This window comes from Amblyraja radiata, chromosome 12 (assembly GCF_010909765.2).
Source record: "Amblyraja radiata isolate CabotCenter1 chromosome 12, sAmbRad1.1.pri, whole genome shotgun sequence".
Classification (NCBI taxonomy): Eukaryota; Metazoa; Chordata; class Chondrichthyes; order Rajiformes; family Rajidae; genus Amblyraja; species Amblyraja radiata.
The window spans coordinates 40,048,805-40,073,884 of NC_045967.1; the positions used below are offsets into that span (position 1 = coordinate 40,048,805).

General features: G+C 45.2%; 1 protein-coding gene across 2 annotated transcripts in view; it reads right to left on the minus strand.

Moving 5' to 3' along the window:
- The window catches only part of LOC116979115 (MORC family CW-type zinc finger protein 3-like), a 104,755-nt gene extending 79,675 nt beyond the window's left edge, over positions 1–25,080 (minus strand). Inside the window, exons 1-2 of one of the 2 annotated variants that reach the window (XM_033030598.1) lie at positions 24,826–25,080; positions 24,656–24,728 (exon numbers count right to left, since the gene is read on the minus strand). In XM_033030598.1, the coding sequence (XP_032886489.1) occupies positions 24,656–24,728; positions 24,826–24,937 (185 nt within the window). In that variant the 5' untranslated portion in view covers positions 24,938–25,080. The remainder of the gene's footprint in view (positions 1–24,655; positions 24,729–24,825) is intronic. The other variant, XM_033030597.1, reaches the window with a different exon arrangement.

The following is a 25,080-nucleotide window of genomic DNA, read 5'->3' on the forward strand; positions in this document are numbered from 1 at the left end:
GTTGTTTCCTGGAGCATTTTGAGTTGAATATTGTTTAAAAACGTCTTTGGTAATTTTGGAATTAGAAAGGGAAATTGTTAAGAGGTGCGAGTAGCTTTGAAGTTGCTTCCATATCCAATAGATTGGGGAACCACGCAAATAAAGATATGACCCCTGACTCGGAAAGTCCTGTACAAGAAATATGCAGCGAATTTCCACAAAAAGCTGATCGAGTGAGAATTATTTCCGGAGAATTAAATAGAGAATTAAGGAGCAAATTATGGCCCAGATGGGGCATAGGTACAGTAAAGTGATTGAAATACATTGAGCAGATTATCTGGCAATGCAGCAATAATGCAGAGGTGAAGGAATTAATTGAATTGTGGAGAAATTATTATGAGGAACAGAAAGCGAGTAGAGCGGAGGAAAGAATGGCAAGTTGGAAGAAAGCAACTCTAAAGCGGGGGATAAAATTAGAAGATACTGAAGCATTTGAACCTCCAGGTAGCCTAAGGGTAGAGCCAGAGAGTATTAAAGATAAAGGGAGAAGAAAATCTTTCACAGAAAAATTGTCATCCATAAGTTTTAAGAGTGAGGATCCGATGGTTGGCACTGGTTACGAGGGGGATGACGACGATTATTTAGTAAATTGGGAGAGTGTTAAAATTAGGAATTTTCGTCCAACACCATCTTACGATCCCAATACCCTAGATGCACATTGTGGAGCTTGTGACCGGAATAGGCAATCAAATTCCATGGCACAGACTTCCTTAAACCCGACCGCTCCGTCCATTACAGACAGTTCTAGAGTTCATGGTACCAGAAGCCAGACTAGAAAAATAACTAAATTAGTTAAGAAATAAGAAGAGCGTACCCTTAGACAAGTTGAACGAGCAGTTAGAAAAAGAAGGAAATAAATCATTTAGATAGTACCTTGAACCCCCTGGTGAAGGGAAAGATACATCTGGGGGTGAGACAACAATTGAAGAAGCTGAGGTAGATCTTGAAACTAAACAGACAGTTCCCTGTAAGGGAAATGCCTAATCCTTCTTTTGATCCAACCAATGCAATGAGTGCAAATAATCCCCGTACAATTAGAGTCTATTCCCCATGGAAGCCTAATGAGATGCTGTTTATTTTAAGTCAAATACCCGATCGTAGAATATTACCCGCTTCTTTTATGGATCACTTAAGAACTACAATGCGCGCTTATCACGACAATTCCCGGGATTTCTGGGCGGTGATCCAGCAAATAATGACCCCCAAGTGAATTCCTAATGAATTTAGGGCATCCGTCGCATGAAGCTCTTGCAAATATAATAATAATAGCAGACAATGGTGCAAGGGAAGAAGCTGTTTTAACAGCCCTTGCAAACACCCTTCAAAAACCAATCGATTTGGCCAGAATATTAGATGTAAGGCCAAAAAGGGGAGAAGGAGCGGATGAATTTTTAGAGCGATGCTCTGAATTATAAATGGACCAATCGGGTGAATTAAATTACAGAAATTGAGTAAATATTGTGCCATCTTACTGAATTGCCTCCCCCCCAACGTAACAGAAGCCATTTAGACTAATAATATGGACTGGACAGAAAATAGTGCCATTCAAATGGCTAGGGCTGTAAGATATCACTGGAGGGACATAAAGAAGCAGGATAGCCCGCCTGCAGTAAAACAAAAAACTGAATATGTGATTAGAAAGGAAGTGCCAGAATTCGACCCTGAACCATGGATCCCCAGAGTACCAACAAACCATGGACTGGGAGAAATTAGAGTCCCGGAATATCCAGACCGATATTATAGAGAAGCATCTGCCCTAGAGCCAGTCCTTCAAAGACCAGGGTCGAGGACATGCCGGCCATTAGGAATGGGCCAGTGTTATAGTTGTGGAAGGGTAGGTCACTGGAATAGGCGGTGCCCAAATAAAGAAAGGAACGAAAGAAGGCGTCAAAGAAGAAATTTTCAAGATCAAAGAGAATGGAGGGATCAATGGGATCCTAGAGAGCACAGAGGGAACTGGCAAGAAAATCAAGAGCCAAGGGGACAAATCTCCTTTTTTCAGAATAACCCATTCACACGCCTATGATTAGCGAACCTAGTAGCGACAGGATTCAAGTCTGATAAGGAACCTATGTTGGCTCTACAGTTGAAGGTAAAATCTGCACCTTCCTAGTAGACACAGGCGCATCCATGTCATATCTTCAATCAATTTATAATTTACCAGAATCACGAGAAGTTCAGAACCTGTCCGGGCTTCAAGGACAAGTTTGCCAGTATCCCATCTCTCAACCAGTTGAAGTAGTATATGGAGGAAAGGCAATCAAACATAGATTTGTGATAACCACCGGATTAGATTGCAACCTGATGGCGAGAGATCTACTCTGTGCTTTCCAACTAAAGGTAGAATGAGGCGATAGAGGTATAGTAGTGACCCCCTGGGCCCCTGCACGACAATGTTACTCCATAGTGACCCCTCAATGGTGTTCCTTAAATCTGGACGAAGAACCCCCACTTCACATTACGCTGGCTTATGATAGGAGTGGAAAGGACAGCGAGCTGAAAACCTTCTTTAAATCATACGAAGGACAGGAATGGGAAATAGAGGTATTGGCACTAGTGGAAGGAAAAGAGGGAGCTGCCGAGTATGCTAAAATACCAGCACAGGGCCTTGGTGAGACCACACCTGAAGTATTGCGTAAAGTTTTGGTCTCCTAATCTGAGGAAAGACATTCTTGCCATAGAGGGAGTACAGAGAAGGCTCATCAGACTGATTCCTGGGATGGCAGGACTTTCATATGAAGAAAGGCTGGATAGACTCGGCTTGTACTCGCCAGAATTTAGAAGATTGAGGGGGGATCTTATAGAAACTTACAAAATTCTTAAGGGGTTGGACAGGCTAGATGCAAGAAGATTGTTCCCGATGCTGCCTTTTCTATCACAAACCCTGGAGAAGATCGTGCACAGTCAATTAATGGCCTTTCTGGAAGAACATAATATTTTAGAAGTTTTCCAATCCGGTTTTAAATCCCTGCACAGCACCGAATCAGCCCTTTTAAGAGTTTTTAATGATATTTTTTTAGCTACTGACCATGGTGACTGTGTTACCCTTGTGCTTTTAGATTTGACTGCTGCTTTTGACACAGTGGACCATGAAATATTGATCTCACGTTTGAAGCAGTGGGTGGGTATCAGGGGCATAGCACTGGAGTGGTTCAGGTCGTACCTGGCTGATCGAACTTTCTGTGTCAGCCTTGGGGACTCTGTATCCTCCTCTGCTCCTCTCTCGTGTGGGGTCCCACAGGGCTCAGTTCTTGGCCCTCTCCTCTTTTCTCTCTATTTGCTCCCACTTGGTTCCATACTTAGGAAACATGAAATTTCATTCCACTTTTATGCAGACGACAGTCAGATTTATGTGCCTCTTAAAAAGAAGGATGAACACTCTGTCGGACTGTTACTTGAGTGTCTCAACGACATAAAGGCCTGGATGGCTCTGAACCTTTTAAAATTTAATGATAAAAAGATGGAAGTAATGGTTTTTGGTGGCACCACTGGGGCCCCCCCTGTAGATCTGGGCTCCCTGGCCCAGTATATCAAACCAAGCATCACAAACCTAGGGGTTAAATTGGACCCTGAGCTTAAATTTGACAGTCAGATCAAGGCTGTTGTTAAATCAAGCTTTTTCCATTTGAGGCAGCTGGCCAAAATAAAGCCAATTCTGTCAAGGCAGCACTTTGAGACGGTAATCCACGCCTTTGTTACCACTCGGCTAGATTACTGCAATGCACTGTATGTGGGGGTTAGTGGGTCCTCCATCGCCCGTCTCCAGATGGTACAGAATGCAGCTGTACGTCTTTTAACTGGCACACGTAAACATGAGCACATTTCGCACATTTTAGCCTCACTCCACTGGTTGCCTATTCAGTTTAGGATCCATTTTAAAATTCTTTTATTTGCTTTTAAATCCATAAATGGTCTTGCCCCGCCCTACCTATCTGAGCTTCTACACCCTTATACACCCGCCCGCTCTCTCAGGTCAGATAATCAGCTGCTCCTGAGAGGGCCTAAAACTAAGCGGAAGCTCAGAGGGGACCGTGCCTTTGCTGTGTCGGCACCCAAATTATGGAACGATCTGCCTCTCCACATTAAACAGGCCTCTTCTCTGTCTGTTTTTAAATCTCTTCTTAAAACCCATCTCTTCTCCGTGGCCTTTGATACCCAGTAAGATGTCGACTTTATTTGCTTGATTGGTTTCTTATTTTGATTGCTTATTGCATGGCTATTATTTTTACTCATGTTTTATGTCTTTTGATTTATTGTTGTATTTCATATGTGATTTATGCGCCTTATGTGAGCTGTTATGTTATGTTCTGTTATGTTGTCTGTTTATGATGTCTTGTTTTTTCTTCTGTACAGCACTTTGGTCAACATTGGTTGTCTTAAAGTGCTTAACAAATAAAGTTGGACTGGATTGGATTGGATGCTGGGGAAGTTCAGAACAAGGGGTCACAGTTTAAGGATAAGGGGGAAGTCTTTTAGGACCGAGATGAGAAAAAAATGTTTCACACATAGAGTGGTGAATCTGTGGAATTCTCTGCCACAAAAAGTAGTTGAGGCCAGTTCATTGGCTATATGCTGGGAGCGCTACAAGCCGGCAGCCCTGTCAGCAGTGTGTTAGTCTTTTCAACCATCACCCCTGGAGGGGAGCTTCGACCGCCGGCCCTGCGGTCTGCAGTGCTTCTGGCTGCGGCGCGGCAGGGACTTTAAATCTTCGGCGGCCTACACCAACCTGAAGCCGCGGTCTCCGGTGGGGAAGAGCAGATTTTGGACTTACATGGACTTTTACCTGTCTGTACATCTGGATGCCCGCAGCGACGGCTGCGGAGGGTCGAGGTCCCGACCACGGGGGGAAATGGAGGAGGACTGGCCAAATGTTGTGCCTTCCACCACAGTGATGAATGCTGTGGTGGATGTTTGTGTTACATTTCTTTAGTGTGTTTTTGTGTGTTCTTTATCATTGTACCGCTGCTGGCAAGTTCATTTCACTTGCACTTTATGTGCAATGTGACGAATAAAACTGATTGATTGATATTTAAGAGGGAGTTAGATGTGGCCCTTGTGGCTAAAGGGATCAGGGGGTATGGAGAGAAGGCAGGTACAGGATACCGAGTTGGATGATCAGCCATGATCATATTAAATGGCGGTGCAGGCTCGAAAGGCCTACCCCTGCACCTATGTTCTATGTTTCTATATTAGTGGCCAGTAAAGATGAATCCAGTAATCGGAAAGACACTGCACAACTACTAAATCATCTAGCCGATCTAGGATATGTGGTCTCACCATCAAAAGTACTGGTAGCTCAGGAGAAAGTAAAATTTCTAGGAATTATAATTTTGGCCACCGAAAGAAGCCTTGAGGAGAGCAGACTCAAAAATATTTGTGAATTTCCAATCCCAAGAGAAGCCAGACAAATGAGGCAATGGCTGGGCATGGTTAATTATTGCAGACCCTGGATTCCAAATATAGCTCTACAAACCAAAGAGCTAACTCCTTATACCAGCAAGGAGGGCGAATTTAAGTTAACAAAGAAGGCACAGGAAGCATTTGAGAACTTAAAAAGATCATTGATGCAAGCCCCGGCATTGGGAAGGCCATTATATGATCATCCTTTCCAACTGCATTGTATAATTCTATCTGACTGTGCCACTTTGGTACTAACCCAAAAGCATGGGGATAGACATAGACCAGTTGCATATTACTCCTACAAATTAGATCCAGTAGCTAGGGAACATCCTCTTTGCACTCAAAACTTAACTGCAATCTACAATAGTTTACAATCAGCTGCTAATTTGACACTCCAGCAGGAAATCGTAGTGTACAGTTCACATTGTGGGGGCAGCTTCAAACCCAACACTTGACAATGGCCCACCAAAATAAGTATGAGATCTATCTGTTGAACAATCTGAAATTGCAGTTCAAACATTGTACATTGATTAACCTAGCCTATTTTCTTATTTCACCCTCAGAAGAGCAATCAGAAGCAGGACACGACTGTCTATTTGTTATAGAGGAAGAAACTTTAGTGAGAGAGGACTTGAGGGATGTATCCATGGAAGACTCTGACATCACATTATATGTGGACGGGAGTGCATCCATTGGACCGTGGGGTGAGAGATTGTCTGGGTATGCAATTATTAATCAAAAGACGAAGATTGATAACGGCGAAAAAACTAATACTTAAATTTTGGAAACACACATCAGACACTACACAGCCAAAGCAACAAAGGAGATTTTCAAAGCTAAAAAATTGTCAATTCTTGAGCGGCCAAGTCAACACCCGATCTGAACCCAATTGAGCCTGCCTTTTATATGCTGAAGAGAAAACTCAAGGGTACTAGCCCCCAAAACAAGCATAAGCTAAAGATGACAATAATACAGGCCTAGCAGAGCCTCACCAGAGAAGGATATGCAACATGTTGCCCTCTTTGAATTCTTCTTGTCATGAGTCTTGAAGACACTGCCTGAAGGATTCTGAATCTGAATGGTGGCCGATTAGGAAAGGGGGAGATGCAACGCGACCTGGGTGTCATGGTACACCAGTCATTAAAAGTAGGCATGCAGGTGCAGCAGGCAGTGAAGAAGGCGAATGGTATGTTAGCATTCATAGCAAAAGGATTTGAGTATAGGAGCAGGGAGGTTCTACTGCAGTTGTACAGGGTCTTGGTGAGACCACACCTGGAGTATTGCGTACAGTTTTGGTCTCCTAATCTGAGGAAAGACATACTTGCCATAGAGGGAGTACAGAGAAGGTTCACCAGACTGATTCCTGGGATGTCAGGACTTTCATATGAAGAAAGACTGGATAGGCTCGGTTTGTACTCGCTAGAATTTAGAAGATTGAGGGGGGATCTTATAGAAACTTACAAAATTCTTAAGGGGTTGGACAGGCTAGATGCAGGAAGATTGTTCCCGATGTTGGGGAAGTCCAGAACAAGGGGTCACAGTTTAAGGATAAGGGGAAAATCTTTTAGGACCGAGATGAGGAAAACCTTTTTCACACAGAGAGTGGTGAATCTCTGGAATTCTCTCCCGCAGGAGGTAGTTGAGGCCAGTTCATTGGCTATATTTAGATGTGGCCCTTGTGGCTAAAGGGATCAGGGGGTATGGAGAGAAGGCAGGTACAGGATACTGAGTTGGATGATCAGCCATGATCATATTGAATGGCGGTGTAGGCTCGAAGGGCCGAATGGCCTACTCCTGCGCCTATTTTCTGTTTCTAAATGCTAAACATGACTACTTAAGGGCCTGTCCCACCAGCATGCGGCTAGCGCGACCTAACGTGGTCGCTTGAGCCGTACGGCCCCGCGGGGCCGGTCCCACTTCGATCGCCGGAGGCGTATGGAGTTGTGTGGGGCTGGTCCCGACATCGCGCGGGGCTCCGAAAAACTGACACTGTCCAAAAATTCTGCGCTACAAAGGCCTGTCGGCCCTCAGCCGCATTGAGGCCGTACACAGCGCCTCGACGGGCGTACGCAGCATCTCGACGTCGTATGCAGCGTCTTGACGCCATACGCAGCGTCTTGACGGCATGCGCCTTGCGCGTGGCGTTGCGCGATGACGTCACCGCCCGGCGTGCCGTTGCGTGATAACGTAACCGCCCGACGCCCAAATTCAGTCGGCCCGCCTCCTGCCCAGCTGATTGGTGAGTATGATGTCGGGACCAGCCCCGCACAACTCCAGACGGCTCCACAGTTGGAAGTGGGACCGGCCCCGCGAGGCCGTACGCCTCAAGCCACCACGTTTGGTCGCGCTAGACGCATGCAATCGCATGCTGGTGGGACAGGCCCTTTACATTTACATTACATTGCTGTGTCCCAAACGTTATGGCGCCCTGAAATGGGGGGGGGGGGGAGACTATGTATAAACATTGCTGTAATTTCTACACGGTGAAACCAAAATGTATAAAAATTAGTCTTTATTAAAATCTGACAAAGTGCGCTTTAACCACATGTGATTTTTTTCTATTACAAATCTCAAATTGTGGAATACAGAGGCAAATAAAGAAATGATGTGTCTTTGTCCCAAACATTATGGAGGCCACTGTACATTACCCTCAGAAAAAATAAATTGTTCTCAGAATAAGCATTACTAAAAACCCCATTTGCCATGTTTTCTCCATGTACACCAAGGCCCAGGAAATTGTTATGACATCTCCCAGGAACTGACATTATGTAGGCTTGTCATTGCACCAATAAGCAATTGTCTGATTATTGCACATCACCCAGACATACCTAAAATATTCTGACTTCTAAAGAAATGGAAGAAAAGTAATTTCTAGTTTAAAGCATTTTATTGAAGTTGCTACAATTTTCTTACTTTTGGTCTTAATACTTTTTTTCCTGAACAGCACCCGTCTGCGTTGAAGATCCGAATTATTTACCAGAATAGAATTATCTCCCAAAAATTAATGCATTGGGACTTTTCTTAGTGCTTAGGACTAAGAATGCGAGGACAAAAATGAGTCCTGTAAAATGAGTGCGAGTCCTGTAAGGACTCCAGCCCCTACTCCCAATTCCTCTGTCTACGCCGCATCTGCACCCAGGATGAGGTGTTCCAAACCAGGGCATCGGAGATGTCCTAATTCTTTAGGGAACAGGGGGGTTCCCCTCTTCTACTATAGATGAGGCTCTCACCAGGGTCTCTTCTATACCCCGTAACTCCGCTCTCACTCCCCATCTCCCCCACTAGTAGCAGGGGCAGAGTCCCTCTTGTCCTCACCTTCCACCCTACGAGCCTTTGAAAGAGCTAATAGTCAAATCTAATAGTCAAATCTAAAATGGAGGCATTCTTCTACAAAAGCATGATCTAGTAGAACAAAAGAATGGCTCGTCTGAATGACATTGTAAATTATATGGCACACAATATGGAGGACAGGTTGGCTTTTCAATATACATTAAGATGGCAGCCTGCAGTAATAACATGTGCTTCTTTTCAAGGCCATAAAGAAGCCAAGATTGAAAAAAATAGCTGACGCTCTAGAGATAAGCAATAACTTGTTATTGGATGAGCTTGATTTGGACCCAGCTTTCCTATATTGTGAAAGGCTACAGAATCTTTCAGTCATGCCATATTCAGACTTGGTAGGAATGTTTTACTGATAAGAAAAATGTACAATTGTGCTAACTCGCCTTTGTTCTGTGAGTGGGAGCCTGAGAAGCACTGAGCAACGATTGTGCTCATTGTAGATCTTTTGCCACCCCCGTCTGATGATTTAGTTAAAGATTGCCATGTTCTACCTTCAACGTTTGTTGCTATCTGCTTTTTAAGAAACGAACTTTGACACCATCACACACAACAAATAATCCTCCGACATTTTCGGCACCACCAACGGCATCCCACCGCTGGCCACATCTTCCCATCTCCTCCCCTCTCGGCTTTCCGCAGAGACCACTCCCTCCGTAACTCCCTGGTAAATTCGTCCCTTCCCACCCAAACCACTCCCTCTCCTGGCACTTTCCCTTGCAACCGCAGGAAATGGCACACTTGCCGCTTTACCTCCCCCCTTGACTCCATCCAAGGACCTAAGCAGTCTTTCCAGGTGCGGCAGAGGTTCACCTGCACCTCCCCAAACTCATCTATTGCATCCGGTGCTCTAGGTGTCAGCTGCTCTACATCAGTGGGTCCAAGCGTAGGCTTGGCGATCGCTTCGCCCAACACCTCTGCTCCGTTCTTTTTTTAAATTTCAAAATAGACTTTATTCAGATAATAAATATATACAATACATGAACCTTGCAAAAAATGCATCCGACATTTTCGGAGGCTATACGAATTGTTCAATACAGTCTATATACATTGCTCAAATTTCATGAATCTGTCCCCCACCCTTGCCACTCATGTGGCCCACTGTCGTGCGATCCCTTCCCTTATTTTGAGGGGCGTCTCCACCACACCCTACCCCCCATGTCCAGCAGCGGAAGGACCCTAGACTGTGGTCCTCTCCCACCGAGCCTTGGCGTTGGCTGCACCGAGCTTCAGTGCGTCCCTCAGCACGTACTCCTGCAGTCTGTAGCGGGCCAGTCGGCAACATTCCCTGACGGACAACTCACTCTGCTGGGTGGTGAACAACGCTCGGGCAGACCGAGCAGATGACCTTCCATAGCACTCGATGTCAGTCTCTGAATGTGTCCCTGGGAACAGTCCGTAAATCACAGAGTCCTCTGTGACGGAGCTGTTCGGGATAAAGCGAGCCAGGGGCCCTTGCATACTTCTCCAGACTCTCTTTGCAAATCCACACTCTGCGAAGAGGTGGGGAACCGTCTCATAGAAACATAGAAAATAGGTGCAGGAGTAGGCCATTCGGCCCTTCGAGCCTGCACCGCCATTCAATATGATCATGGCTGATCATCCAACTCAGTATCCTGTACCTGTCTTCTCTCCATACCCCCTGATCCCCTTAGCCACAAGGGCCACATCTAACTCTCTCTTAAAAATAGCCAATGAACTGGCCTCAACTACCTTCTGTGGCAGAGAATTCCAGAGATTCACCACTCTCTGTGTGAAAAATGTTTTTCTCATCTCGGTCCTAAAAGACTTCCCCCTTATCCTTAAACTGTGACCCCTTGTTCTGGACTTCCCCAACATCGGGAACAATCTTCCTGCATCTAGCCTGTCCAACCCCTTAAGAATTTTGTAAGTTTCTATAAGATCCCCCCTCAATCTTCTAAATTCTAGCGAGTACAAGCCGAGTCTATCCAGTCTTTCTTCATATGAAAGTCCTAACATCCCAGGAATCAGTCTGGTGAACCTTCTCTGTACTCCCTCTATGGCAAGAATGTCTTTCCTCAGATTAGGAGACCAAAACTGTACGCAATACTCCAGGTGTAGTCTCACCAAGACCCTGTGCAACTGCAGTAGAACCTCCCTGCTCTTATACTCAAATCCTTTTGCTATGAATGCTAACATGCCATTCGCTTTCTTCACTGCCTGCTGCACCTGCATGCCTACTTTCAATGACTGGTGTACCAGGTCTCGTTGCATCTCCCCTTTTCCTAATCGGCCACCATTCAGATAATAGTCTACTTTCCTGTTTTTCCCACAAAAGTGGATAACCTCACATTTATCCACATTATACTGCATCTGCCATGCATTTGCCCACTCACCTAACCTATCCAAGTCACCTTGCAGTCTCCTAGCATCCTCCTCACAGCTAACACTGCCCCCCAGCTTCGTGTCATCCGCAAACTTGGAGATGTTGCATTCAATTCCCTCGTCTGAATCATTTATATTGTAAATAGCTGGGGTCCCAGCACCGAGCCTTGCGGTACCCCACTAGTCACTGCCTGCCATTGTGAAAAGGACCCGTTTACTCCTACTCTTTGCTTCCTGTCTGCCAGCCAGTTCTCTATCCACATCAATACTGAACCCCCAATACCGTGTGCTTTAAGTTTGCATACTAATCTCTTATGTGGGACCTTGTCGAAAGCCTTCTGAAAGTCTCCTCTCCATAGCAGCCGTCCCGAGGGCAGCGTGCACTGGTAGTAAGGTTCCAACGGTGCAGGAAGGATCTGACTGGGAGGGCTCCCCTCATCCACAGCCAAGCCAGGTCTTGGTGCTTGTTGGTGAGTTCTGGCGATGAGGCATTTTGCCAGACAAGCTGGGCAGTATGTTCTGGGAACCACGTCACCGGATCCATCAAGTCCTTTCCCTGCAGTGCCTGCAGGACACGTTGTGTGCTGACCAAAGGTGTTGGTCCGGAAGAACCTTTCCACAAACGACAGATAGGGCGGCAATGTCCAACTGACTGGCACATTGCGTGGCATCTGCGCCAGGCCCATCCTTCGGGGACAAGTAGAACCTCAGCAGGGAGTGACACTTGGTGCCCACGTGCCTTGGCTCTCAGGGTGAGGGCGACGTTCTGCAGACTTGTGCATTGTGGCCCATCGCACCCGGTCTATCCTTGACCCCCAGATGAACTGGAAGATGGCCGGGGTGATCCCTGTGGCATAGGAGGGTCGGACAGGCTATCACTTGCGCCAAGTACAGCAGCCCCGACAGCACCTCACACCTGACGACCACATTTTACCCCGTTATAGAGAGAGCGTTGCCTCCACAGCTCCAGCTTCTTCCCCTCCGCTCAGTTCGCAATAACCAACCTAATCTCCCGGTGGCTCAGCACTTCAATTCCCCCTCCCATTCCGAATCCGACGTTTCTGTCCTGGGCCTCCTCTATGGCCAGTGAGGCCCACTGTAAATTAGAGGAGCAGCACCTCATATTTTGCTTGGGTAGTTTACACCCCAGCAGTATGATCATTGACTTCTCCAATTTCAGGTAGTCCCTGCTTTCTCCTTCTTTCCCTTCCCCTTCCCAGCTCTCCCACAGCCCAGTCTCCGCCTCTTCCTTTCTTCTTCCCGCCTCCCCACATCAGTCTGAAGAAGGGTCTCGACCCGAAACGGCGCCTATTTCCTTTGCTCCATAGATGCTGCCTCACCCGCTGAGTTTCTCCAGCATTTTTGTCTACCTACCTCAGTTGAATTAGTCTAGAATTGGTAATAGAAAGATGTGTGTGTGCTGGGAACCTGGCTGAAGGCACAGCCATCTGCTGGTCCCTCCACAACAATGAAACAATTAATTGTTTCATTGCTGCACGGTTCAGTGTGGAGTGAGCCACAGAGGCAGTATGGAGTGTATCTGTGAAGTCTGGCATCTGGCAGACTGGGCAAGCAGCTTGATTGTTTTTTGCTGAGCTGTCGTACTCAAGAATGGACCAGAGTTGGCACAGTTCACGCAGGCTATTGCTAAGGATTAGCAGTGACTGCTTCAGGTGTTGGCAGACTGCCCAGTTACGAGTGCTCTTTCACCGCCTTGTGTTGCATGACGTGTAAACTGCGGCCTCCCCACCCCTGGCTGCATAGCTCTCTCAGTCCCAGAGAATTTTCTGTGGTAACTGCTGTCAATCACAGAGAAGGAGGCAACAGTTTCCAATCAGAGGTGATGAGAGAGATTTTAGTATCTGGGCAGTCACAAAACATGGGGAAGCTGCTGCTGATCACTCCAGCCAGGGTGCAGCTCGAGTCCTGTACTTCAGCACTAAACTGCCACACCACCCGCCACACCCTGCACATTGCCTCTATGTCTAACGACACACTGAGCGTCAGCCCAATTAAATGCAAAATTCAATTATATAAATATTTTAATTAGAAAGTAATTTCTCAATTGGAAAGTGGTTCACGAGATTTTCGACTCTGCATTTCACAGCCACAAAGTAAACAAATTAAATTTTAATGATGTATTCCTAAAGTTCAAAAAATTCTTATTCTGTATTTAATATTGAGTCAGTAAAATACAAAGATACTTCAGGGTAATAGTAACTACTAAAGGAAGACACAAAGTGCTGGAGTAACTCAGCGAGACAGCTTCTTCCCAGCTGTTATCAGGCAACTGCATCATTCTATCTCAACCAGAGAGCAATGCTGAACTACTATCTACCTTTCTGGTGATCCTCAGACTATCCCTAATTGGACTTTGCCGGCTTTACCTAGCACTAAATGTTATTCCCTTATCATGTATCTATACATTGTAAATGGCTCAATTGTAATAATGTATTGTTATTCTGCTGACTGGATAACACGCAACAAAAGCGTTTCACTGAACCTTGGTACACGTGAAAATAAACTAAACTAAATTGAACATGATAGGAAGAGGAATTGAGACAACCCTTTGACAATACAGCAAGCCAAGATTGCGGAAGAGGAAGAAAGATTATGATTTCCTAATTTATGCCTGCAACACCCATTTTGAACAGTACATATTACAAAATAGTTTATTGAACTGGCCGCGTGAAACTGATAATACTCAATTCAACCATTCCAATTAGTGCACTATGGTTATTAACATAACATGCATCTTATTCAATGCCTTGACATAATATAAGAAATTCTAATTCACAGAACAGAAAAATCGTTTTCAAAACATTTAACAAATTAATATAAATTAAAAGGTGTGTGTGTGTGTGTGTGTGGGGGGGGGGGAGATCAACTTGCAACATAAGTTCAATGTTATAACAATATCTTGCTTCATGTTACCTTCAATTAATTGCTTCAAATTTGTCACAGCACTAAACAGAGATGAGCCCGAGCTCATCAGTACTTCATTCCAGTGATCCACAATGCAAAATAACCTCAACCAAGGGCGTCTTATCATAGATCAAGGAGGCTAGCATTATATTTAAAGTATCTATAGCAAGGGTTCCCAACCTGGGGTAAATTTATCCCCAGGGGGTAAATTTTGCCCACCCACGGGGTAAATTCGTTGATTCTGGATTTGTACATATTTTTTCTCATTGACTGACTGTGTTTGGTTCTGGTATACCAATATTTGTTCATCATTAGTTGTTCATAAATAAGTGAAATAACATTGTTATGTGCTATTAAAGTTGCCAGAGGTAAACGGGACCAAAAAAGGTTGGGAACTTCTGATCTATAGCCACATTTTTAAACCTGGATAAACAAAAATACAAAGAACCCGAATGAAAGAATTTTGTATAAGCATGCACACTTCTGCTTCATAAAACACTGACAACACAATAATATTGTATATCTATTTCTTTAAATTAAATATTTTCAATCAGGCCCAGAGGCTACCGGTAACATCACAATGCCACAACTGAACTTCAGAAGTTTTATCAATAAAGATTTTCAAACATGGGAAAATTGGCTGGTCAGATACAGGGGCGAGGCACAGATGCAAAGGGTAGTGTAAGATTGTTTGCCGATATAGGGATATATAGTTAATTATTTTAAATCTGCAGTAAACAGTAAGATTTTTGGAAAAGAGTTGAGTTCAATAATAACTATAATTAAGCTGCAAAGGTCTAAAACAGACCAGTGCAAGGGCACCAGATGTTGTGCAGAAAGAAACATTAGTGGTGGAGAATATAGCTGTGAATGTAGTTGTAAATTGTGGCATGTTATTTAGGTCTATGATCAAACTATCATAGCCTATCAATGTAGAATGCTCAGAACTACCTCCTGTCCCTCATCTCATCTCCCTTCTACACTCTCAGTCCTGATGCAAGGTCTCGACATGAAACATCAACTATCTTTTCTGTTCTATGAATTAAAATTTCTTCTTTTGTCAAGGCATTGGATAAGATACACGTATGTAAATAACTATAGTGCACTAATTGGAATGGTTGAATTGAGTATTATCAGTTTCATGTCGACAGTTCAATAAACTATTTTGTAATACGTACTGTACAAAATGGGTGTTGCAGGCATAAATTCGGAAATCATAATCTATCTTCCTCTTCCACAATCTTGGCTTGCTGTATTGTCAAAGGGTTGTCTCAATTCCTCTTCCTATCATGTTCAATTTAGTTTAGTTTATTGTCATATGTATCAAGATACAGTGAAAAGCTTCTGTTGCAAGCTATCCATTCAGCAGAAAGACAACACATGATTACAAATGTGCCATTTACAGTGTATCGATACATAAGGGAATAACATTTAATGCTGCCTGATCCGTTTGGTTCCTAAAACAAACTACCGTATTTCCTGGCAATTAGGACGCACCTCCATTTTGAGTTGCTAAATTTTGAAAAAAGGCTAGCGGGTCATAGAATTTCTCACGCTCAAAAGAATAAAAATAAAGAAAGTAACAATTCAATTTGCCCAAGGCTTCCAGATATCCTCCATTCTGAATGACTGAATGGGTGGGGGGTGGAGGGTGACGGCAGGTGGAGAGTTGGTGGGGAAAAACTGGAGCACACTGGGACAAGTTGAATCGGTTGTGATCTTATTGAATGACAATACTAGTTCAAGGGAGCAATTGAGGTTACTCGCGCTGACACAGGAGTAAGCTCCACCGCCCACTGTCCTGTTATCCATCGCCCGCTGACCTGCTCCGCTCGATGATCTTTGCTCTTGAGCTGGTCCCCTCACCGTCCGGTCTCCGAGCCAGGCCAAAAATAGGGATAACGAGAATTTCAACACTAATACAATAGACAATAGGTACAGATGTAGGCCATTTGGCCCTTCGAGCCAGCACCGTCATTCAATGTGATCATGGCTGATCAACCCCAATCAGTACCCCGTTCCTGCCTTATCCCCATATCCCCCGATTATGCTATTTTTAAGAGCCCTATCTAGCTCTCTCATAAAAGCATCCAGAGAATCCGCCTCCACCGCCCTCTGAGGCAGAGAATTCCACAGACTCACCACTCTCTGTGAGAAAAAGTGTTTCCTCGTCTCCGTTCTAAATGGCTTACTCCTTATTCTTAAACTGTGGCCCCTGGTTCTGGACTCCCCCAACATCGGGAACATGTTTCCTGCCTCTAGCGTGTCCAAGCCCTAAACAATCTTATATGTTTCAATGAGATACCCTCTCATCCTTCTAAACTCAGGAGTGTACAAGCCCAGATGTGCCATTCTCTCAGCATATGACAGTCCCGCCATCCTGGGAATTAACATTGTAAACCTACGCTGCACTCCCTCAATAGCAAGAATGTCCTTCCTCAAATTAGGGGACCAAAACTGCGCATAATACTCTAGATGTGGTCTCACTAGGGCTCTGTACAACTGCAGAAGGACCTCTTTGCTCATATATTCGATTCCTCTTGTTATAAAGGCCAACATGCCATTCGCTTTCTTCACTGCCTGCTGTACCTGCATGCTTACTTTCATAGACTAATGTACAAGGACCCCCAGATCCCGTTGTACTTCTCCTTTTCACAACTTGACGCCATTTAGATAGTAATCTGCCTTCCTGTTTTTGCTACCAAAGTGGATAGCCTCACATTTATCCGCATTAAACTTCATCTGCCATGCATCTGCCCACTGCCCCAACCTGTCCCAGTCACCCTGCATTCTCATAGCATCCTCCTCACAGTTCACATTGCCACCCAGCTTTGTGTCATCTGCAAATTTGCTAATGTTACTTTGAATCCCTTCATCCAAATCATTGATGTATATTGTAAATAGGTGCGGTCTCAGCACCGAGCCTTGCAGTACCCCACTAGTCACAGCCTGCCATTCTGAAAGGGACCCCGTTAATCCCTACTATTTGTTTCCTGTCTGCCAACCACTTCTCTATCCATGTCAGCACTCTACCCCCAATACCATGTGCCCTAATTTTGCCCACTAATCTCCTATGTGGGACCTAATCAAATGCTTTCTGAAAGTCCAGGTACACTACATCCACTGGCTCTCCCTTGTCCGAGTTACATCTTCAAAAAATTCCAGAAGTTTAGTCAAGCATGATTTCCCCTTTGTAAATCCATGCTGACTCGGACTGATCCTGTTCCTTCTATCCAAATGTGCGGCTATCTCATCTTTTATAATTGACTCCAGCATCTTCCCCACCAGCGATGTCAGGCTAACTGGTCTATAATTCCCCGTTTTCTCTCTCCCACCTTTCTTAAAAAGTGGGATAACATTAGCTACCCTCCAATCCACAGGAACTGATCCCGAGTCTATAGACCCATCATTTATTTATTTGTCTCTGTACTCCACAATATGAGATTTGTAATTTTAAAAAAAATCACATGTGGTTAAAGTGCACATGTTGACAGATTTTATTAAAGAGTATTTTTATACATTTTGGTTTCACCATCATGTAGAAATTACAGCTGTGTTTATTCATAGTCCCCCCATTTCAGGGCACCATAATGTATGGGACACATGGCTTCACAGGCGTATATAATTGCTCAGGTGTGTTTAATTGCCTCCTTAATGCAGGTATAAGAGAGCTCTCAGCACGTAGTCTTTCCTCCAGTCTTTCCATCACCTTTGGATACTTTTATTGCTGTTTATCAACATGAGGACCAAAGTTGTACCAATGAAAGTCAAAGAAGCCATTATGAGACTGAGAAATAAGAATAAAACTATTAGAGTCATTAGCCAAACCTTAAGCTTACCAAAATCAACTGTTTGGATTGGAACATCATTAAGGAGCACTGGTGAGCTTACTAATTGCAAAGGGACTGGCAGGCCAAGGAAGACCTCCACAGCTGATGACAGAAGAATTCTCTCTATAATAAAGTAAAAACCCCAAACATCTGTCAGACCAATCAGAAACACTCTTCAGGAGTCAGGTGTGGATGTGTCAATGACCAATGTCCGCAGAAGACTTCATGAACAAAAATACAGAGGCTACACTGCAAGATGCAAATCACTGGTTAGCCGCATAAATGGGATGGCCGGGTTACAGTTTGCCAAGAAGTACTTGAGCAACCACAGTTCTAGAAAAAGGTCTTGTGGACAGATGAGACAAAGATTAACTTATATCAGAGTGATGGCAAGAGCAAAGTATGGAGGAGAGGAATTGCCCAAGATCCAAAGCATACCACCTCATCTGTGAAACAAGGTAGTGGGGGTGTTATGGCCTGGGCATATATGGCTGCTGAAGGTAATGGCTCACTTATCTTCATTGGATACAACTGTTGATGGTAGTAGCATATCTTCTCCCCATATCTCCTGACTCCGCTCTCTTTAAGAGCCCCATCTAACTCTCTTGAAAGCATCCAGAGAACCGGCCTCCACCACCCTCTGAGGCAGCGAATTCCACAGACTCACAACTCTCTGCATGAAAATGTGTTTCCTCATCTCCGTTCTCAATGGCTTACCCCTTATTCTTAATGTGTGGAGAACTATGTAGTGTGAATGGGTGATTAATGGTTGCGTAGGCTCAATGGGCCAAAGGCCCTATTTCATCCCGCATCTCTAAACTAAACTAAACATAACATATAACTCTGAAGCTTGATTCATGTGAAGCTCATACCAAAATAATAATATTGATGCAAATGCCCAAAGATTTGAAGACACAAGGAACAGCAGATGCCGATTTACAAAACAAAGACACAAAGTGCTGGAGTAACTCAGCGGGTCAGGCAGCATCTCTGGAGAACATGGATTGACAATGTTTCGGGCTGAAGTCCTTCTTTAGATTGATTGTAGCGGGGGAAGAAAGCTGGAAGAGACTGTTGGCGGGACAAAGCCTGGCATTGATCCAAATGATTCCTGTATAGATATAAGGGAAGAAGAATTGGGGCAGGTGTTACATTTTCTGTGATTGCCAGGGAAGGTACCCAGGAAGGAGATGGTTTGGGTCGGAAGGGATGAGTGAATCAGAGAATCTCTGCAGAAAAAGGAAAGATGAAACTGGTGGTGGAATCACATTGAAGATGATGAAATTATCATATGTTGGATGAGGAGGCTGGCGGGGTGAAAGTTAAGAACAGGTGAACTCTCTCTTTGTTCCATCTGGGGTGAGGGGGTGAAAGCTGAACTGCAGGATACAGAGAAGACAAGGATGTGGGATGTGGGAGAGACGCCACATTTACTGAAGTAAGAGGACATCTCAGATGAGAGTGGAATCTTGGGAGCAGATTCCATCACGATGAGATGGGTATCTGGGAGCAGATGTGGCAGAGACAGAGAAATTGGGAGTAGGAATGGAGTCTTTGCATGAGGAAAGGTAGGAGGTGCAGTTCAAATAACTGTGGGAGCTCTATTACAATCAGTCTGAAGAAGGATCTCGACCCAAAACTTTATCTATCCATATTTTCCAGGGCTGCCTGGCCCACTGAGTTATTTCAGCACTTTGTGTCATAAAAAAATCTAAATCCATTTCTCCAACATCAGTTTTTGAACAAAGTATTCAACTGTGTGACTTACTGACTCTATGTCATCTTGTACATGGCTCAGGGAGTATTCCAAAGATTCTCCCTGTGGCTCTGGTTTTTTTGGATCTAAGATGTTCACATTCCTGTTGCAAAAGCTCCATCTTAGCCCTTTCAATGTCACTGATTACCAAATGAATTACAACTGGACCTTTAACCTTCTACTTTAAATTCAACCATGAAGGCATGTCCTGAGAGACACAAGGAATTTCAGATGCTGGAATCTTGAACAAAAACAAAGTGCTAGACAAACTCAACAGCATCTGTGGAGGGATTGGGCAGGTGATGTTTCAGCTCGGTACCCTCCTTTACACTGAGTGAAGGGGGTGGGAGGATGAAGCTGGAAAAGAGAGTGAGGGTGGGGTTATTGGCAGATGAGTGGAGTAAATGATAAAGCGTACAGGTGAGAGACAAAAGGGTGTCAGATAAGACATGTCCTTAGTCTTGGCATTATATGCCATGTGATTTAGAATATCATTTTCTGTGGCCTTTCATGTAACCAGCACAGGTTTCCCCATTCATCAATGAATATTTTGCATGTAATAAAGTATTTAGCCTGGGCATTTTGAAAAATTGTGCTCAAACTGGAAGCTGATTGTTGAAATTCACTTAAATGTTTATCCACATCAATATGGCCTGTGGTGAAGTATAGATCAGAACACGCCAGATGCAAAAATAATTATGACCTTTCAAGTATTAAGTAAATAGTCAATGTACAGTTCATTTCTCTCAGTACTCCTATGTTAGTACATGCCTAAGAGACTAATTCATTAATTTAATTCATTGTGTGAAAGATACATCTTCTAGATGCACTGGAACGCATCCTCAGTGATGTGACCTGGGGTCATCGGGTGTTTCGGGTCTCACAGCATCAGACACACTCGCCCAGGCGACCCAGCCGGGGTTGATCAGGCCCCGACTTGCGTCCCAGCAGCAACCGCCCACAGATCAGCCCTCTTAATCCAAAGCCACCTGGTGGCTTTCTCTGCGGCTCCACTTACGGATTGAATGGCCCTCTTCTTTGCCAGCCCCATAATGCCCAACTGGTTGAGGACTTTGCAGAGTGAGCCTCCTTCAAAGCCTCTAGAGCCCACCTCTAAGGGCTCATAGTATGTCTTCCAACCGCTGTCCTGGCACATCTCCACCAGTTCCTGGTACTTTGCGTGTTTCCTCTCATTAGCCTCTTCAATACGCTCTTCCCAGGGCACTGTCAGCTCCAGAATGATCAGCTGTTTTGTCACTTCGGAGGTGATGACCATGTCTGGCCGGAGTGATGTTGTTGTGGAAATTTCAGCTGTTTGCCCAGATCGACGTGCAGCTTCCAGTCAGTGGCTGTGTAGAGGAGGCCAGTCCTTGTTTTTGGTTGTGGTCGAGGTTTCTCTCCAGCTTTGACAAAAGTGATTGATTTCTTTGGGGCATGGTGGTGGTTGCTGTTACTGATGGCAGTGGCTATGCTTTCAGCAACCACCTTGAGCACCTATTCATGGCGCCACCGATAGCGACCTTCCCCAAGGGACGTTGGGCAGTTGCTGAGATGTTCTAATGATCCTCTTCCAGAGCAAAGTGGGCAGGAAGGTGTCTCGCTCTTGCCCCAGACGTGGAGGTTTGCTGGGCTTGGTAGGCCCTAATGACAGGGCGCAGACAGTTTGGACAAGGAACCGGACATGCTGGAGGTCTGCCTGCATGATGTTTGACTAGGTAATCCTGCGCTGCGGTATGCTCTCCCAACCTTGTCCATGCTCCCTGCTCACACGCTCTTCCTCCACACCTGCTCGGACCTCTTCCTGGATTAGATGGTGTCTCTCCTTGCCCTGGAGCCAAAAAGTCTTATCTCCTCCTTGCTTGTTCTCCCGCCACGTCGAGGCGATCGAGGCTCTCGATGTTGAAGCCCCTGCCGGGTGATGGTAATTCCCGCGGCCGATTTTTAAGCTCCGCGAACGGGCCGATTCAAACTCCGCGATTTGGAGCGGAAGAAGCTGCTACCCTCCAGTCCAGCGGACGAAGCTGCTGTTGCTGGAACTCCCGAGAATCAGTCACCAACCAGTGACCTGCGAGCTCCCGATATTACCGCCCACATGGGCCGCGGCCGAAGCCTCCAATGCTCCGAAGTCGGGCCGCAGCCACAGCGCCACCACAGCCTCCGAAGTTAGCCAGATGGTGAGTCCACAGGCTCTGCCACCGGAGACCCCAAGGTCGATTCTAGTTGGAGGCCGCCAGCTCCACAATATTAGGCCTCAACGCAGACAGAGACGGAGATACGACAAGGAAAAGGTCTCATCCCCGTTGATGGAAGAGATTTAAAATAAGTTTCCCCACCCCCAACATATACACAACTAAAAATAGACTAAAACATACATCTAACAAGACAAAAAGAAAACCAAAAAAAAAGGAAAGACAGACGGTCTGCATGCGTGCCGCAGCTGCTTGGACAACGCCGCCGGAGTAAACGTGGTGAATAAATGATAAACCTCCTTACTGGAGGCTTGTTAAGAGAACAGAAAGTTCTAGAGATCATTACCAGAGTAACACTGTCAATTATTAGAATACAGGTTAATTAATGATAATCAACATGTATTTAAATAATCTTGTATATGACTTTTTTTTTAATTCCTTAAGAGTAAATAACCATTAGTCAGTCAAACAGTAGAGAAACAGACCCTTCAATCCAACGTCCTTTGTGACCAAGATGCCCTATCTTTACCCATGTTTGGCCCACATACCTCTCACGCTTTCCTATTCATTGATGAAAGTATCAGTTTAAAAATGGACTTTCAAAGGGATGTTGATAAATGCAGTAGAAAGGACTTTATTTAGCTAAAACATTCATTGGATTAAAGAATCAGCTTCAACAATGCTAAGGGAAAAGGAATGGATCATTCATTTTCAGATTGAAGCCAAATAGAAATACATCCCAGGAGTGAGTTTCAGACTGGCTACTCTTTTTGAAATAGGTAACCTTAGTTTGATATAGCAGATAATATTTCAAATTTGCAAAAAAAATAGCAAAAACAAGGAGAAAAACAGACTATAGAAAGACTTAGGTGGACAGATGAAATAGGCAAACCAATAACATAATTAAGTTTACATTATTGTAAGAAATAACGTTTTGGGAGCAAGGATGAAACGAACCAATATAATCAATAAAGTATAATTTTAAAAAATAGCAGGAGTAGATAGATTTCTGGGTTCAAATAAAAATCTGAAAGTTGCAGGGCATATTGCTACCCAGGTAGTTCAATTATGTGGAGAGAGATGGAGAGCAGGAGCTTAGAAGCTCATCTAAAATCACGTTGTGCCCACAGCAATTTGTCAAGCAGGGATTTAATAAAAGCATTCAAAACGAAAGATCTTTGACTAAAGATGTCTTGCCACTCAAGTGAGAGGTAACTATATTGAAACACAAAAGATCCGTAGTCGTGTCAATAGGGTGGGTGTTGAAAGGATGCTTCCTCTTTTGGAGTGATCTAGAACTAGGGATCAGTGTTCAAAGGGTTTGGGAAACTGTTTAAGACGGATATATTTTCATCCATCAAAGGGTGATGTAGTCAGGAACCCCGTTCTGAAAGGGCATTGGATTTAGAATAGTTAAGCATAGTAAGAAAAGTATAGATTCCAAAAATCATATAATCTCCACCATTAGGAAATTGGACTAGTACCTCCAGCCCTATTCACTTCTTTAGGTACACAAAAATGCTGGAGAAACTCAGCGGGTGCAGCAGCATCTATGGAGCGAAGGAAATAGGCAACGTTTTGGGCCGAAACCCTTCTTCACTTCTTTGTTGTATTTCAGACATATCATGTGCACAATACTCTAGCTGTGGTTTAACTCATGTATTGCTTCCATGCATCACGATCTTCCCACACCACAGCCAACAAAATGCAAATATCTTATTCTTAATAATTTCCCTCCTGGGATAAACAAAGTTCTATCTTATCTTAACTGCACTGGGTAGAAGGGTCTTGACCCTAAAGTCACCTATTCCTTTACTCCACAGATGATGCCCAACCCGCTGAGTTAGCTTTAGTCAGCTTTTTGTGTCTATTTTCACATTAAAAGACACGTCGGACCTTACACTCCTGTTTCCCTTCGCAACAAAGACATTGGATGCAATGACCAAACAGGTTGTGAGACTGACTCAGAGGCGGGAAACGGACGGTGTTAGCATATGCCCTAAAGAGAAAGCTTCCCTAATTTGTACACAGAAGACTTGTCTAATGAGCCCCCTTGACACCTCCTCGCCCTGCAGCTTTGCCCAGTCATCGTGGGCCTCATGTTCCCTGAGCAGCTGGCAACCCGGAAGCCTCAGGCTCATTCCCTTGTCACGCGGTGTTTGTTGTGATTCCGTTGCACACTGCGATTGGGCGGCGGCAGTAAACGCCTCAAAAAGTGCGAGCAAGGCGGCGGCCAGGGCGCAAGAGAGAGCCGACCGATACCAACGCGCCCGTCGACCGCCCCGCCACCGGCAGCCGACGTGTGGTCCCGCGGGTGGTTGTTATCAAAGATCGCTCCGCTATAAGATCTTTGGTTGTTATTAAACAGCCGCTGATGCGTCTCTCCAGCCCTCAACCTAACCTGCTGCCGCCGCTCGCAGTCCCCGCCCACCTGCCTCCGCCAATGACAGGGCGCAACCCGGTCCCGCCCCTACGGGCGTTAACGCCGGTTAGTTCAAACTCCATTGGCCACCGCCGCCGCCAATCAAATACAGGTCCCGCCCAGCCAACAGGCATCGCGCTCATAGGCTGCTCCCCACGTCCATCAATCGTCCCCACTCACAGTCCCGCCCCCCGCATTTGAGGCAGCGCCACCCGGTTGGCCCCGACCTCCGTCTGTCATGGATCCGATCACGCGCCCCCTCCGCAAGTTTGGTTGTCGCTACAGTGGCGACTTTGAACCAAATTAAATACTTGAACGTAAATTACAAGAATACCAGGCTCCGGCCGCGCTGTCCGGCACGGGCGACCTGTTATTGAGAAATCAATATGTCACGCGTCTCCGCTCTTACCTATGATCTCGGCGACTGCGCTGAAAGGCCAGGTGTGACTGGTCGAGTTGGTGTGTAAGTACGTCGGGCTCATCTAAAGAGCAAAATAAAACATCGTCAACATCCCTTGGCAGCTTTGCAATGGAGCTCTGTTTGATTTCCCAGGCTTGTTTCGGTGTTTTAAAGCTTACCGCACTGAGGCGAATCCCATGCTCGCTTAACCTCGCCATGTTTGATCAAGAATCCTTCGTATCCCAGGTGAGGGCGCAGTATTGTCAACGGCGGCGCGACGCCGTACAACATGGCGGCGCCCAGGGGCCTGATAACACGCCTTTGATTGGCCAGCGTCACGGTACAACATGGCGGCGCCCAGGGGCCTGATAACACGCCTTTGATTGGTCAGCGTCACGATACAACATGGCGGCGCCCAGGGACCTGATAACGCG